The following is a 16,009-nucleotide window of genomic DNA, read 5'->3' as shown; positions in this document are numbered from 1 at the left end:
CACACTGCCTGGCTTCAAAATGGCCCCTTGACCTCCACCCACATGGCTAGGCCCTGCCTGGACCAGGCCTCAAAATGGCCCCCACCCACATGGCCAGGCCCCAACAACACCCCAAAAAATTGAAAAACACACAAAAATCACCACAATCCAATGCCATCCATGCCCTAAATGATGTTTAAATTCTGGAAACCCCACAGAAAGCCTTGATCCATACACCACTGATTACCCCTGGGCATAATGAATGAAAGCAGGGCAGACTGGGTGCAGGCCTATGGCACAAAACACACTGCCTGGCTTCAAAATGGCCCCTTGACCCCCACCCACATGACATAAATGATATTTAAGTTCAACAAAACTCACAGAAACAGTTGTATCATGCACCCATGACTAACCCTGGGCCTACTGGATACTGTGCCTACCCACAATATATATTTTTTTAAGTTATAAAAAGGTTAAAAATTGTAGTTGCAGCAACTGCAATGGCCCAAACAAACAACACCAACTTACTTGTAAAATCTCAAATCCAAAAGTAATCCAAAACTGATCCAAACAAAGAGTCCTCAAATACAAATATCCAGCAGCAGCCACAAAAAGTAATCCTTCCAGCTCCAGATCCAAATGAAAAGTGACCAGGACATGGACAAAGCACTGGGAGGAGCCTGCTGGACAGGAACAGGAAGTTGGAGACTCTTGGGCCCTCCCCCCCCTAAAAATGGACTCCTTGCACAAAAAAGTGCAGCCAAATGTCAATTTGAGGAGTTATTCTGATCCAAATCATCAATTCCAGAAAGTTTATGCTGCCTGCGGTAGATTTCTTGTGCAGAATTGCAATTTTTGCAAGTTCGGGAAAGCGAGCTGTTCAAATCTCCCGCCGGATGTCAGCTGCGCGTCGCATCTCCGTGTTTGCAATTGTTTACTCCCGCGATGCTTGATCGCGGGCCCTTATGACGTAGTCGTGTTCTCAAACTCTCGCAGTGCAAGATGGCGGGCTGCTATGACGTACTCGCGGTCCAAAAGTCTCGCGCGATCACGCAGCTAGATCCAAAATGGCGCAGCGCACGCAAACCGGGAGGAAAAACAACTCGGCGAACTCAGAATCACGGTAAGTCAACGCAGCGCGCGCGAGATTGTATTTTTGAAGCACGACCAAGCAAAAAAGTCCCCCAGCTTGCGAATTGCGGATTTGTGGGCAAATTCACGCGATTCGCGGACCGCAAAATCCGCAAATTCCGCGAGCGAAACGGATTTTTAGCCCACACTTACCTATAATGCTCATTACTCAGTTGCATTTCACCAGTGAAACATGTTGCTGATCCAGCTGACCATATCCTCGATCTTGACCTCAATCTTTAAATATTTACTGAAACATGGCTAAATTAATCTTCATCCCCTATATTACACATTCTAGTCCCTCCCATCCATGACATCATTTGCTAGAACCATTCAGGCTGTCCAGGGTGTGGCATTGCCTGTTTCCATCGGATCAATCTCTCAATAAAACAAACTCATACTCAGCCACTGTCCTCCTGCGAATATCTGGGGATTACTATTTCAACTAAAGACATCACAATTTTCACGCTGCACATGATCTACAACCCTCCAGGAGATAACCACACATTTAACGAGAAAATCCTGGAGGTCATCTCTACCAATAAGGGACAAAACAGCAACCAGATTTGTCTTGCCGATTCAGAAATCCACTAGAAAGACATGGACAACCTTCTTGGGAATATTTTCAACTCCTTCCTCTACGACCTCAACTTGTATCAAGCCTGAAACAGCCCAACTCAAAATAAAGGGGCCATTTTAGACGTAATATTAGCAAAGGAGAACACCATCCAAATTGAATCTATCCTACAATGTGACTGGACACCCCACAATTGCATCACCTTCTTCATAGAAGAAAGGATCGTTACCGCATAAGGCCAAACAATGAAAGACAAACATTGGGTCAGCGAAATCCGAAATATCAACCCAATCATGCTGTCAGCTCACAGTAATAATATCCTGTCTCTACCTATTAACATATCAGTCATGCAAAACCTCACTGAATACTATATCAACTCCATGTCCAACATCACGGATGCAATTGCCCACAAAAAAATACAGAGAGTCCAGATCAAAAAACCCAATTGATGGTTTACTGTAGCCTTAATTCAGAACGCCGCTCTCTAAGACTAGCGGAATTGTCTTGGAGACTTACACCCTCTCTAACCTCAAACTTCTGAGACTGAGCACCTACAACGGGCATATCAGAAATTCCAAAGCAGGATGTTCCCGAAATCAACTAGGCTAGGCCAAGAATCGCCCCAAAAAACTGTGTGAAATATACAAAAATCAAATGCAATCCACTTCTTCAGATGATATAACTCTTCCCACCTGCGAAGTATTTGCCTCCTTCCTTATCGAGAAAACAAAACAAATTGACACTGATCTCTGAAAGGATGTTAAATGTTGTATACTTGTAAAGCGCACAGCTGCCCCAGCAAAGGGGCGTCCCGGCGCTGTATACCACTGGGGAACCCGTCCTGGCTTTCCCTGTGGGATGGTCCCTACTGGGAATCCCCAAGGTGGAGCCAGGCATCCCCGGCGTTGATGGGGCCGTTGTGGAGATTAGGCAAGCTAATGCCCAGAGTTGCCAAGTGGGACCCCAGGTTAGAGTAGGCACCGAGGCGAGAATTATTGAGTCCGCTGACCCTGGTCCATGACCCTGCCGCGTCGGGAATTGAACCCTGGTCCCGGGCCGACTTCTGCTCCCGGGCCTGCCGCCTCTAACCAGTGAGCCACACCACTCCATGTGAAACTCTCACCTATCAAGGCCTCCATAAGCCAAAAAACAATGCTTTTTGTTCCATCTTTAAAACCTTTCATGAAGTCGACAACTTAAAACTATTAACATCTCTGAAACAGTCTAACTATTTCAACGACCTCTTACCATGCAAGCTCCTCAACGAGATCAAACACTCCCTGCTGTACCTTATATATCAGCTTTCAAGTTTATTGTTACTACACGGCTAATTAAAACCATTGCAGAATAGAAACAAGCTAAAAACATAAACAGTGATAAAAATGCCGAGTGTGATTAAGATTAAAAAGCATTGCCAGCAGTACAATAGCAGATGCACCGTAGTGACAATTTACCATATATGCTGTACCAATCTACAAGTCATGATTCTTCTAACACAGGCTCTGCGCAGGTGAGATTTTGGCCCGTTTTAAAATTACAAAACAGTTTATTGCATACTGGAACTGATCCGCCCTGGCTTAGAAGCCCCCTGCAGTGATAAGTTCTTCCCCAAAATGTCTAGGTTCAGGTGCGATAAGCAAGGCTCCTGACTGGACTACCTGGGTGCCAAGATAAAAAACTAATTAGCAGTCGGTTGTGATCTGGGCAGTTTATTCGGTGAATGCCAGGCCTTTGTGAACTTTTAAACCCTGCTGTGCAAATTCACAAAGATTTGGCAGGTAGTGGTTACTTGGATATGCAATGATTCCTGTGGAACACAATGTACAGAAGAGCAGGGATAAAACAGGACACAGGGGGGATCTAGCTGAGTGCCAAATTCAAATCTCATTAGCAGCGAAATGCAGTTTGTTCACTCTGTCCCGGGCCCTTGTCTGTGTAAACATTCGTAAACAATTGTGCAAATTCATTAGGGGTGGCAGGTAGTGGTACAATGGATGTACAATTGTTGCCTGTCTGACGAGGGGTGCAAAGAAGGGAGGTGTACAACTAAGCTCTAAAAGCTGGTTCCTGCTAGTGCAGTTTTGGATGCTGAAAGGAGATATATTTGAATTAATTAAATGCTGATCGCATAGAATCGGTAATGGAGCAAACAGGCCTAAGAGTGTAGGGACACTCTGGTTATGTTGGTAGAGCTGCCATTTCCACAGTTCTGATGAACTTCAATAAGCAGCAAACCAGTTGCTGATCAACTGGGGCGAAGCAGGCCAATACAGCCTGCCTTGGTGTGCGGATTCCTCTTTGGTTACAAGATGCTTTTAAGAGCAATCTCCAGTCCCACATCATATCTGTGCAGGTGCATAATTAGTGAGGCAAGTACTCTACTCTTTCATTGCATAATTTACACCTGTTTGAGCCTGTGATTCTCTTCCACGGCGGCGAGTATAGCAGAACAAAGCAATATTTTAGACATTTCTCTTTAATGCTATTACTGTACCCTACATGGAAATAAGATTGGGGATTGTGATTCTATCATTGTTCAAAACTAGCCAAGCATTCCTTCTTTTAGATAAACCAGCCATGTCCATTAGCATAGGGAGTGAATTGATGGATTTGCTTACCAGTTTTTATTTTTTTGTAAACAATTTTTATTAGAATCAAACTGCAGCAACATTGACATTACATTGACATCTCTGGCAATTGTTCATAAGATTACAGCATTGCATTACCAACCATCAACCCCGCAGGAGCCCAGCGGAGTACACTCTGGAAACATCTAAATATTCATTGTGAGGGTTATTTCTGCATCCCCAGGTCAGGAAACATTACCGGTCCACCCTAATCATAACTGTCCAAGTTATTCGCCATAGTAGCTTCATCCTCTCCCTCAACCGCCAACAGTCTCTCCCTCTTCAGTTCCACCGTAGGCAATACACATATCTCACATATCCCAAAATGTATTCCATCGCCCCGATTTATGATCCCATTTCCGTGGACATCCTCTCCCCTTGTATACAGTTTTTTCGGCAATCATGGCATGGTCCATATCTTTTGCCCGGTCTCTCAGTTGTGGTACTGTGTCTACGCCCCACTTCTGAGCAATGTTCCGCTTCGCTATACTCCACCCCATAGTGGCCCATGATTGTTCAGCTTGTGTGAGGTCTGTTGCTTCCCAGATGTTGAGGAGACATAGTGTGGGAGATGGATGTATAGGTTTGTCACAAGTCCTAGTCAATTGTCTGGTGATGTCTGTCCAGTATTGTTGCATGTGAGAGCACTCCCACAGGATATGCATGAATGTACCAGTCTAATTACAGTATTGGAGGCAGAGTGCATCAGCTCTCCTGCCCAATCGGCATAGCAGTGTGGCGTTGAAATATACTCTATGGAGAATTTTAAGTTGGACCAACTGAAGTCGCATCGGGATGGCCACTTCTCGGGGTGAGGCCACTGCCTCCGACCAGTCCTCATCTGCTATTTCTCCCAGGTCAACCTCCCAACTCGCCCGCAGCTTCAACATCGGGTCGGTCCGATTATTGATTATTGATCAGTTTCTTGTATATGAGGGAATTGGCCGTGCGAGCCATAGGATCCAGCAAGAGCCTGTCTTGAAGAGGAGAGGAGTCCAGAAGGGGGGTATCTTTTGGGAGTGCGGGGTCTATGGCATGACTGATCTGAAGATACCGGAAGTTTTCTGACGGTGCTAGCTGATATTTAGTTTGGAGATCCGTAAATGATGCCTTCCTGCCCTTTACCCACATATCACCCACAGTGGAGATTCCGACCGTGTCCCATTTATCAAACCCCGCTGAGGTACTGAGTCGTCCCATAATGTTCCCATAGAGGGGTAGCCTTCATTAGGCGCCCCTGCCAACCCAACCGCCGCTGCACCCCATACCACACTTCCACCGTACGGGCCGTAGGGCCGGTCAGGCGTAATTTCCTATGATTAGTGTATAACTCCCTGTTGTAGCCTCCCTTCCCCATGAGCCAATGGTTAGTGCGAAAGCTGGGATCATCATGTCGCCCAAACACCCATTGATTTTTGGCCGTGAGTTGTGAAGCCTGATAGTAAAGGCGCATATCTGGCAACCCAATACCACCATCATACCATCCCATAGTGAGCTTGTTTGTGGCTATCCGAGGTGGCTTATTGTCCCACAATAACTCTGTCACTGCCGCCTCAATCTGCAAAATATAAGTGTCCCAGGAACAGTGTTAGGGGTGTTTTGTAAGGCGTAAAGAAATTGTGGCAGAGCGAGTATTTTGAATAGAGACGCATGTCCCAACAGCATGAGGGGGAGCGTCTTCCAATGAGTAACATCCGAGCTAAACCTCTGTAGCGGCCCCAACAGATTCTGTTAAAAAAATAGTGCGGCATTGGTAGTTATAAAAATCCCTAAATAACGAAAGCCCTGGGATGCCACCGGGATATCATACCCTTGAGGACTTTGTGGGGGATCTCCCCAAAGGTGATACTTCTGGGATTTAGACCAGTTTATCTGGTACCCAGAGTGCGTCCCGAAAATATGAAAAATATGCAGTACGCGGCGGAGTGAGCGCACCGGCGAGGCAAGATAAAGCAGAATATCATCCGCGTAGAGTGATATGTGGTCTTCATGTTCATTCGTCCATTTGATGCCCCTGATACCTGGGTCTCCCCTTATCCAAACCGCCAGAGGTTCAAGAACCATGGTAAAAAGGAGCGGAGATAACAGGCATCCTTGTCTCGTGCCTCGACACAGGGGGAAAGGAGTGGAGCGATGGTTATTTACTGAAACATGTGCCATGGGTTCTGTGTACAGCAGTTTCATCCACCCAATGTACTTGGGTCCGAACCCAATGCGGGCAAGAACTGCAAACAGATATTCCCAGGCTATGGTGTCAAATGCTATTTTTGCATCAAGCGCAAGCAAGATCCCTTCTTCCTCCAGTGTGTCTACACGGCCCAGTGCGCCATGTACTCGACGCAGATTACGCACTGTGTTGCGACCTGGCTAAATCCGGACTGGTCCGGGTGAACCAGATCGGCAAGATAGGGGAGCAGTCGAGTACACAATAGTTTGGATAAAATTTTGGCTTCCACTGTAATCAGAGATATTGGTCTGTACGAGGCGCACTCATCTACAGGTTTACCAGGCTTGTGGATAAGCACGATGGTTGCCGCTCGGATATCTGCCTGGAGGAGAGCGTTTTCATAACTTTCGTTATATAGATTGAGCAAATGCGGTGCTAGCTTGAAAGCCATGAGTTTGAGCAGCTCAATAGGGAGCCCATTAGGGCCCATCGCTTTACCCACGCGAATGTCCTGAATTGCTTTCTGAATTTCCTTAACCGAGATGTCAGCGTCCAATGCCTCCTTGCCCTGTTAAGAGATACTTGTTACCCCGATAGCAGCAAGAAGTTCGGCAGCCATCGAAGCTTGTGAATTATGTGGAATACCATATACATTTTTATAGTGGTTCGCAAAAGTCTCAGCAATCTCCTGAAGGTCTGTAATCAGGTCATTAGCAGGCCCCCTAACTGCACGCACCCACCTCGCCGACTGCTCTTTGCGTTCCAACCATGCCAATAATTTGCCGGTTCGTTCGCCCTGTTCGTATACCCGATGCCGGGTGGCCAAAGCACGTCTATTGGCGTCCTCAAGGAGCAACTGTCTATAATCCTGTTGTTTAATATTTAGCCGTGTTGAGCATCAGGATCTGGGCCCTGGGAAATGGCATCTTCAAGACGTAAGATCTCAGTTTCTAATTCTAACACCCTCCGATTGCGCTCAGCCCTGTGCCCCACCATAGCAGACAGTGTAATTGCCGACTTAACTGAACCTAAATACTTCTAAAAATAATACTCAGTATCCTTCCGCAAGGTTTCCTTGATATGTGGAATCTTTAATGCCAATGGCTGAATCCCTTTCAGACCAGGTTGTGGAGTGCGCTGTGTACCGAGGACTGCCAGAACAGGGGAATGATCCGAAACCCCCGTGCCAAGCACGCAGAATCAGAAAATTCATGTATGTGTTGTGCATGTGTGAACAAATAGTTGATCCGTGATTGACTGGCATGTACACCAGACTGAAACATAAAGTGTGTGTCATGGGGGTGCGACCATCTCCAGATATCCACCATCCCCAGGACGTTAATAAAATCCCGTAACTGTGAGCAGTGTACCGAATCACGTCTGGGCGGGGACCAGTCCAGTAGTCCGTCAGTCGTCAGGTTAAAGTCGCCACCCACAACCAAGGTCCCCACTGGTAAGTTCAACAATAACGCCCCCACATCTGTCAATGTCAAACATTGCAATCCTGGTGGGCCATACACAGAGACAATGCTTAAAACTCTTCCCTCCCACATACCTGTGCAAGCTGCGTACCTACCCTGTGGGTTCGTCAAAGTATTTTGTATTACATAGGGGCATCCTTTACGAAGGAGGACCCCCACACCCCTGGACCCAGTGGTGAAACCCGAGTGTGCCACCATTCAATACCCCTTCTTATTGAGGGCCATGCAAGAATTACCAATCAAGTGGGTTTCCTGTAACAGCGCTAAGTCAAGCCCCTGGCGGTGGACATACTTTAGCACAATACCTCTCTTGATTTTGTCTCCCAACCCGTTGACATTCCATGTAATAAGTTTAAGTCCCTGACCTTTCGCCATTTGTCTCAGATGATAATACAATGTTAATCATGAAGGATATATAGCACCGCAAACCCTCCGTAGCGTCTGTCTGGACAGCCTCTAGGGCTTTAACGTCAAAGACAATGCATTGAAATTCCGCTTCCATGATCTGGATGTAGATGCCAGCTATAATAAACTTATAAAAGCAGCCACTTTGTCCTGCTGCAAAACACCCAACACTGCATCCCCCCAACAAATGAAACCCAAACTTACCCCCAGCCATGAGAACTCACCCCCCTCCCTGCTGCCCTGCTTAATGGGACTAGAACCGCCCGCCACCCCCAACATGCACAGTGCCTGTCGCCCACCCATGAACAACTCCTGGGAACGTGAGCTACACCACTCCCCTTCTATTCACAATAAATAGGTAGCTGCTCTACCCCCCCAGCACAATCCCCACCCCCAAAACAATATAAAGCACAGATGCCCAATACAGCCCCCATCAGTCGTCCAGCGGTGTCCCAGTGCCAGGAGCAGTGCGGCAACAAACACCTAGAAGAAAAGAATAACCATGCCACCGCTAAACCTGCTGAACGATCATACCCATCAGAATCGCTAGTAGGCCATCTAAACATTATGTCAAAGTCCTGAACAAGGGCCAATAACATCACACAGATCCCAGGATTTCCCCCGTCCATCACCCAAGTCTAAACATCAATGAGCACATATTCCGCCACCTTGTCCACAAGTAGGAGCGTTCCAGTGAGCCTCCGCTCACCAGCTTTTTGAAGCACAGCTCACTAGTAGAAATATCCCACAGTTGGCTTAATACGGTTTTAATTACACAGTGCTTAAGCTATTCTCTGGCTGCACAGAATTCTCTAGTGTGTAGTAGGATTATCAATGATTCTCTAACACAACGCTCTATACCAGTTTGTCTAAAAAGTGGCCAAGTTACCCCAATATTTAAAATTTAAAAAAACAACACCAACCAGTCAAATCCTAACAACTACCGCCCAATTTCCAACATCCAGACTTTGGCCAAGCTCTTGGAAAAATGCGTGCACCGACAACTTTGCAATCACACCAAGCAATTCCAACTGCTTCACCAGTGCCAATATGGTTTCAGGCTGGGTCACAATGTCCGCATTGTTGACGTTGCTCTGCGATTACTCAATGAGAATGAATCCTGCTTGATCTATCGGCTACATTCAACACGGTCAAACAAGAGAGCCTTAAGAATCTCCTAGAATGCAAGATTTGTCTCTCCTGTGCCATTTTAAAATGGTTCTCCTTATTCCTACACCACAGATCTCATAGAGTCTTGATCAATCATGCTCTACTTAACAAGACGCCAGTCATGATTGGTGTTCCACAATGCTCCTGATCGAAATCCTCGAACTCTCAAACATCCCCTACCATATGTATGCTGATGATAGAGAACTTTAAGTGAAAATCACCTCACCTGAAGAACCAAGCATCCTGAACAATACTTGGCTGACTCGTAACCACCTCAAACTTAACACACTCAAATCTGAATTCCTCTTAATCTCACCACATAATCACACTCTAACTTCAAAGGATGGCTCTCACCTCTAACAGCCTTGAATTGTATCCCATACATCATCAACTCATCACAAACCCTAATCTTGGACAATGACCTTTCTATAAAGGATCACATCAGTGCCTCCACCAGAGGGGTCAACTACCAACTGTTCACATTAAGGAAATTAAAACATTTACTTTCCACTGCAGATCTCAAGACAGCTGTTAAAGCATTTGTGATCTCCAAACTAGACTATAGTAGTGCATTCCTTGAGGGCCTATGGAAAGCAAAACACGTGTCTCTGAAGGCAGTCCTGAATGCAGTTCCTTGGCTCATTACAGGCTCAAAAAGAAGTGATCATTTCACCCCAGGCCTCAAAGCACTGAACTGGCTACCCTATAAGGCAAGGATCTATCTAAAAAGAGCTTACATGACTCATAAAGCCCTTCACCACAACAGTCCAACCAACCTGCCCCAGAAAGTCATTTTATGTGGCAGGTATAGAACATCATGATGCACAAGCTCTCTACTACTTAAGCCCTACAAATTATTTTATTTTTTTAAATCCCACAGGTGTGCTTTCTTCAGATTGCCCCAAAAATTGGGAACTCTCTTCTACCTGAGTCTAGGTCCAATCCTTTAACAGCCCTTTTCGAAAAAGAAGTAAAGCCTTTACTAATTAAAAGATTCCTTCCTCAATGATGATGTAACTTACTTAGCCTTTACCATTTGGGGCATTGTTCCTCCGAGAGAATATTTGTTACTTGTACATAGCTTTTGTTATTTTCTATGTTGCAACTCTATTTATTGTTTCAGTGGCCAATACCAAATCCTGATTTTATAGTTGTGATTCGTTTCAAATGACTTATCTTGTTATAAACATGTTTGTATACTCATTTATATTACCTTTTTTTGATGTACAGTGCTCTGATAGCCAAAAAGGTTAGGTTTGCGCTATATAAAACTCTATAAATAAGTATTGAAATTTACAAGGGCAATTGGTTTGGCATTTGACATAGTTAGACAACTGTAAGTATTTATTAGATGTCCCTTTCGAGCCCGAATCAGCAGCTTGAATTATTTAACAAGGCTGCAGCCCTTCAAAAACACCTATCGAATCAGAAGCAACTGCTTAACAAGTCTATCACAAAACTGCAGTAACTCAGTTGTTATTAAATGTCCCTCTCCAGTCTGATGCAACTGCTTCAAATATCATTCACAACGTTGAAGGGGTGTGGCTTTAACATAAATATGCACATATACACTTTTGCTACCCTAATGAATTGTGCTAGTTTTCTATAGGATAATTAAATATGCCTATACGGGTGCAGTTGAATCAATCTTAAGACTTCAATATATGCCTTGACTATTGAACCCTTGTGAAGACAGCCTAGTATATATAGGTATTAGCAGGCAGTGATTAATTCAAGTGTCTTCAACCTTAACTGAAGTAACTAGAACATGTGCCTTCGCCATTCACACTGTGTTCACCCATGCAGCGCAGGAACTGACCGATTATCTCTGCTATATTACCATCCAACACGATAAGTAGTTAGGTATCATCTAAATCAACAAAGAAAGTAACCCTATGAGACTAAATACAAAGTATGTCCACTTTCTTGGCACATTATCAGTACCAACATTTGCTGGAGTCAGGTCTGCTAGCAGAGATGGGCATTGGAGGGCTTATAGCCAGAATGTTTTCCCACAAAACAGCTCTTCTAATGGCAGGTTCAGCCACCTTGGCAAAGAAGTCTACTTCTCCCTTGCGGATATGCTTAAATATGGCAGATTTCCCATGGCTTTAAAAATATATCTTTCAAGATAAACTTTCAAGAGAAATAAAAAATATGTATAGTTACTTTGCACATGTGTAGGATCACGTTTGTCTTCGCTCCTTTTGGGCATGAACAATTGAGAATAGTATTGCTTCAGGAGCGATTCATGTTCACTTATCTTCATTTCCATGCTTGCAAAGAATTCACTGTGCATTGGGGCAAATTTGCGGAGATGCTCAGAAATTTCATCAAAGGAATATTGTGTGTCTGCTTCCATCTTTGAAGGTTCATAGTCTTCGAAGATAATATCCTCTGGCCAATCTTTCTATGAAATGGATACATTAGCCATTTTAGTGAAGTAACATGCAAAACAGAGTGTCACAGACAATAATCCAGTTTTCACAATTCTTTCATATTTGTACCATTAAACACAAAAAGGGTGAATATTTGTTTTTTATTCACAGCAATAAGGATCAATATCTTCCAGCTAAAATACTTGTGTCTGGAGGTTATATTGCAAAATGTTTTCACTAGAGTGTCTAACTATAGCATATATTTATTTAAAGAGGGACTTCAGTATTTTTTGGTTTACAATTTACAAGTTCCTGGGAGAGAGATAACGTCATTATAAGTTTAGCACATTTTCAAAGCCTTACAAAGATGGAATTTTGCCACAAAAATGTGCCAGTGAAGCGCTGTATCTGCATTACACTTACTTCATGATGGGCTGCAGGACCTTACCCCAGGATCACCCTCCCTTTCTCATGCCCTGACACAGCAGACAGTTTAAGAACTAGAGGACATCTCTCAAAAGTGAAACAGGGGTTACAAACCATGTAAAAAAATTCTGTTTGAGTGAACAAGTTTAAATTAGGGGTGGCCAGAACTCTCAAGTAGTGGAGTTCCATGAGCGTTGGAATTTTGTATGTCGCGCCGCTCGCAATGATTTTATCGCCTGGAGCTTGTACCCCGCTTTGCAATCAGCACCAATAGCACCTCACGGTGTGCCAGTTGAAATGCTTCTTTCTGCAACTCAAGCAGATTTTCTACTAGAGCAGCAGCTTTCTTATCGTAGAGGGCAGCTTTCTCAATGTAAGCGGTAGTGACCTTCAATTACCACCCGCATTGAGAAATCTCACTGGGAGGCAGTATAGTGCTCGATTTTCTGGCTCGCTAACTTAAGGTTAGCGAGCCGCTTCACAAGTTAAAACTCAGCCATGCGGCGGTAGACGGAGTCGAGCTCGGAGTGGGCAAAACTCCGCAAACTCCACCGGAGGAGCAAAGTTTACCACCCACCCCTAGTTCAAATGTCTTTCAAATAAATTATGGCAGAATTTTAGGCTATAATTGATTCTTTTTTAAATAAATGTGGATTACCCAAGATTCCCTTTTTAACTAAAACCAAATTAGATCTACCCAGTACTGAAGATGAAATTCGATTGGCCATTAAATCTCTTAAATAAAAAAAATCCCCAGGACTGGATGGCATTCCAGCTGAATTCTACTAAGAATTTCAATCACAACGTATTCCTCATTTGTTTAATTTGTTTAATTTATTTACCTTTTTTAGTTCCACAGGGACTACTACAGGTTCTTTTACTGAAGCGTTAATTGATGTTTTGCCTAAACCTAATAAAGACCCTTCACTTGTTTCCAATTATCGTCCTATTTCCTTATTAAATCAAGATTGTAAACTCTATGCTAAAATACTTGCAACTAGGTTAACCTCTGTTTTAGATTCTATTATCCATCCTGATCAAACAGGGTTTATGAGAAATAGATATTCTGCAGATACAAGAACATTACTGCATGTTTTGAATAAGGGTCCATTTTACCTTTACTGGCAGGAGTGTTAGCATTGGATGCTAAAAAGCCTTTGATAAAGTTCATTGGCAGTTTTTAATTTGCACTTTATTTGCATTTAATTTTGCTGATATATTTATTCATATGATTTCTGCGCTTTATTGTACTCCTACAGCTCATTTATTTATTAATGGCCAGACTTCAAACCAATGTTCTCTTTTCAGAGGTACCAGACAGGGTTGTCACCTTTCCCCGCTATTATTTCTTCTTGTAATTGAACATTTGCTTATTTCAATTAGGAATTGTAATGATATTCATGGTATTAATATCAAATAAGTTAATGTTAAAATGTTAGCATATGCAGATGATATACCTTTATTTATTAGTAATCCTATCTCCTCACTTCCTCCTTTATTTGAGATTATTTCATCTTATTCCTTGATTTCTGGTTATAAATTAAACACTAATAAAACAGAATTGTGTTCCTATAAATATTCATTGCACCTCAGATATGTTACCCTTGCAAGATATAATCTGGCAAAGAGAAAAATGTAAATACTTAGGCATTTTGTTTTCATCTTCTATGAAAACTACGATATCAGTAAATTTTTAGTCTATTTTAAGTTACATAAAAGATAAAATATCTAAATGGGTTTCACTTCATATTTCATGGTGGAGGAAAATGGAGCCCATAAAAATGACTATAGCAGCAAACAAATGTTATTCCTTAGCCATGATTCCTACCCAATTTCCTATGAAGTTTTATAAAGATATTGATCAGCATCTTACAAATTTTCTTTGGTGCAATAAGGCACCTCATATAGTTATAAAAAAAATTAAAATTACCTAAAGGTCAAGGAGGTTTTGGTGTACCAAATTTTTTGTGTTATCACAAAGCTTTTATATTAAAACAAAGTTCTTTGTGGTTTTACCATTCTCATTTGAATAATCCCCCTACATGGCTTTCTACAGAAAAGAGTTTAATTAAGCCTTTTCCTTTACCTTCTTTATTAACTATGTCCAATAAATCTATATTTTTCAATAAATCTGTTATTTTGGGGTCCACTTAGTTAATATTAAATGTTTTGATTACATTTATCAATCACCCATGTCAATTACTGAAGATATGTCATTATGGTATAATTCTAATATAAAAATAACGAAAAATTTTAGATTTTGGCACTCATGGATTAAGGCTGGTATTGTTTGCCTTAAAGATATTTATCATAACAATGCTTTTATCTCTTGATGATTTAAAGGAGACATTTGGGGGTCCATTACGATGTCGGGCGGATTTCCTCGGCCAGGCTGGCAGTGGCTACCGCCAGCCTGGCGGAGAAAATACGCCTGACATCATCAGCCCAATTCCCCCCCCGCCAGATTTGGATGGCGGGAGGGACCGCGGGTGTGTGTAAACCAGTAACATCGTGGCGGTGTCTTTTAGACACCGCCCGCCGTATTACTATGGGCTGTGCACAATGCATTGCCGCCACGGAAAGGCATGCGGAGACTCCCTGCGGGGCCCCCTTGCGGGCCCCCTGGGAGTCCGTGGCTTGGGGGGTGCACATGGGGGGTACCTATGGTACCCCCCCGCATTTCAAAGTGCAACATGGCAGGCACCCGGCGGTGCCTGTCATGTTGCACTTTGAAAAGCACAACGTGCACTTTTACCATTGCGGCGGGCGGAGATTCCTGCTCCGCCCTCCGCAATGGTAAACATACAGGATGCGCCCACCTGTGTGGCGGGCGCATCCTAATGCCATTTTCGGGACCCCCGCACTGTTAGCGGGCGGTCCACTTCTCTGTCAGGGTGGCGGGCATCCTAATGGACCCCTTAATTTGCTTTCTTCTGATTTATTTAAAGATGATTTTTTTATGCAATTCTATTTTAGATTCAATTCCTCATTTTATACCTTCCAATGTTCAGTCAGATTTATCAATTTATATTCGAACTCTTTCTACTTTATCTCATGCTGTTTTTATATAATACAAAAAGATGACCATCATTTAATGATGACAATATTAATACGCTTTTAACATTTTGGAATAATGAGCTTTCTTTAATTTTACCTTATGAAGCATGGAAAACTATCTGGCTTAATAGTATTTCAGGATGGTTACCTGTTTCACTTTATCAAACAAACTCATATGTTTTACATAATTGCCTATGGTCTCCACTGAGATTGTTTCAAGCTAAACTCCTCCCGACTTCAAAATGTTGGCACTGTAATTTACATGTTGGTTTGTTAAAACATATGCTTTTTGAATGTCCTTTTATTTTTTTAATTTTGGACTGAAGTTTGGGATGTTATCAAAAAGATACTTAATAATAGTGATGATTTATCATTTAATTTGCTAATTTGTAAATCTGTAGTTCTTTCTCATAAATTTACTGACTTAGAAAGTAAACTTTTTAATTTTTTGTCAACTGCAGCGTTAAAATCCATTACTTCATGTTGTAAAGACGTTTCATCATTATATGCCTTCTTATTGTTTGTTGTGTATTTTCTAAACCCTAAAAAAAATATTTGAACAGAAAAAATACTGTTAACAATAGAAGCAAAAGTGTTTTCACAATGTCAGT

General features: G+C 42.9%; 1 protein-coding gene across 6 annotated transcripts in view; it reads right to left on the bottom strand.

Annotated features, from left to right (window-relative positions):
* Positions 1 to 16,009, bottom strand: part of FAM227B (family with sequence similarity 227 member B) — a 3,234,040-nt gene that overhangs the window by 2,951,923 nt on the left and 266,108 nt on the right. For all 6 annotated transcript variants that reach the window (XM_078684781.1, XM_078684784.1, XM_078684786.1 and 3 more), the window contains exon 3: positions 11,707 to 11,947. In XM_078684781.1, coding sequence (XP_078540907.1) covers positions 11,707 to 11,947 — 241 coding nt within the window. The remainder of the gene's footprint in view (positions 1 to 11,706; positions 11,948 to 16,009) is intronic.

This window comes from Lissotriton helveticus, chromosome 3_2 (assembly GCF_964261635.1).
Source record: "Lissotriton helveticus chromosome 3_2, aLisHel1.1, whole genome shotgun sequence".
NCBI classification, from domain to species: Eukaryota; Metazoa; Chordata; class Amphibia; order Caudata; family Salamandridae; genus Lissotriton; species Lissotriton helveticus.
The sequence above is the reverse complement of the archived record's forward strand: the minus strand, read 5'-3'. Positions and strand labels throughout refer to the sequence as shown.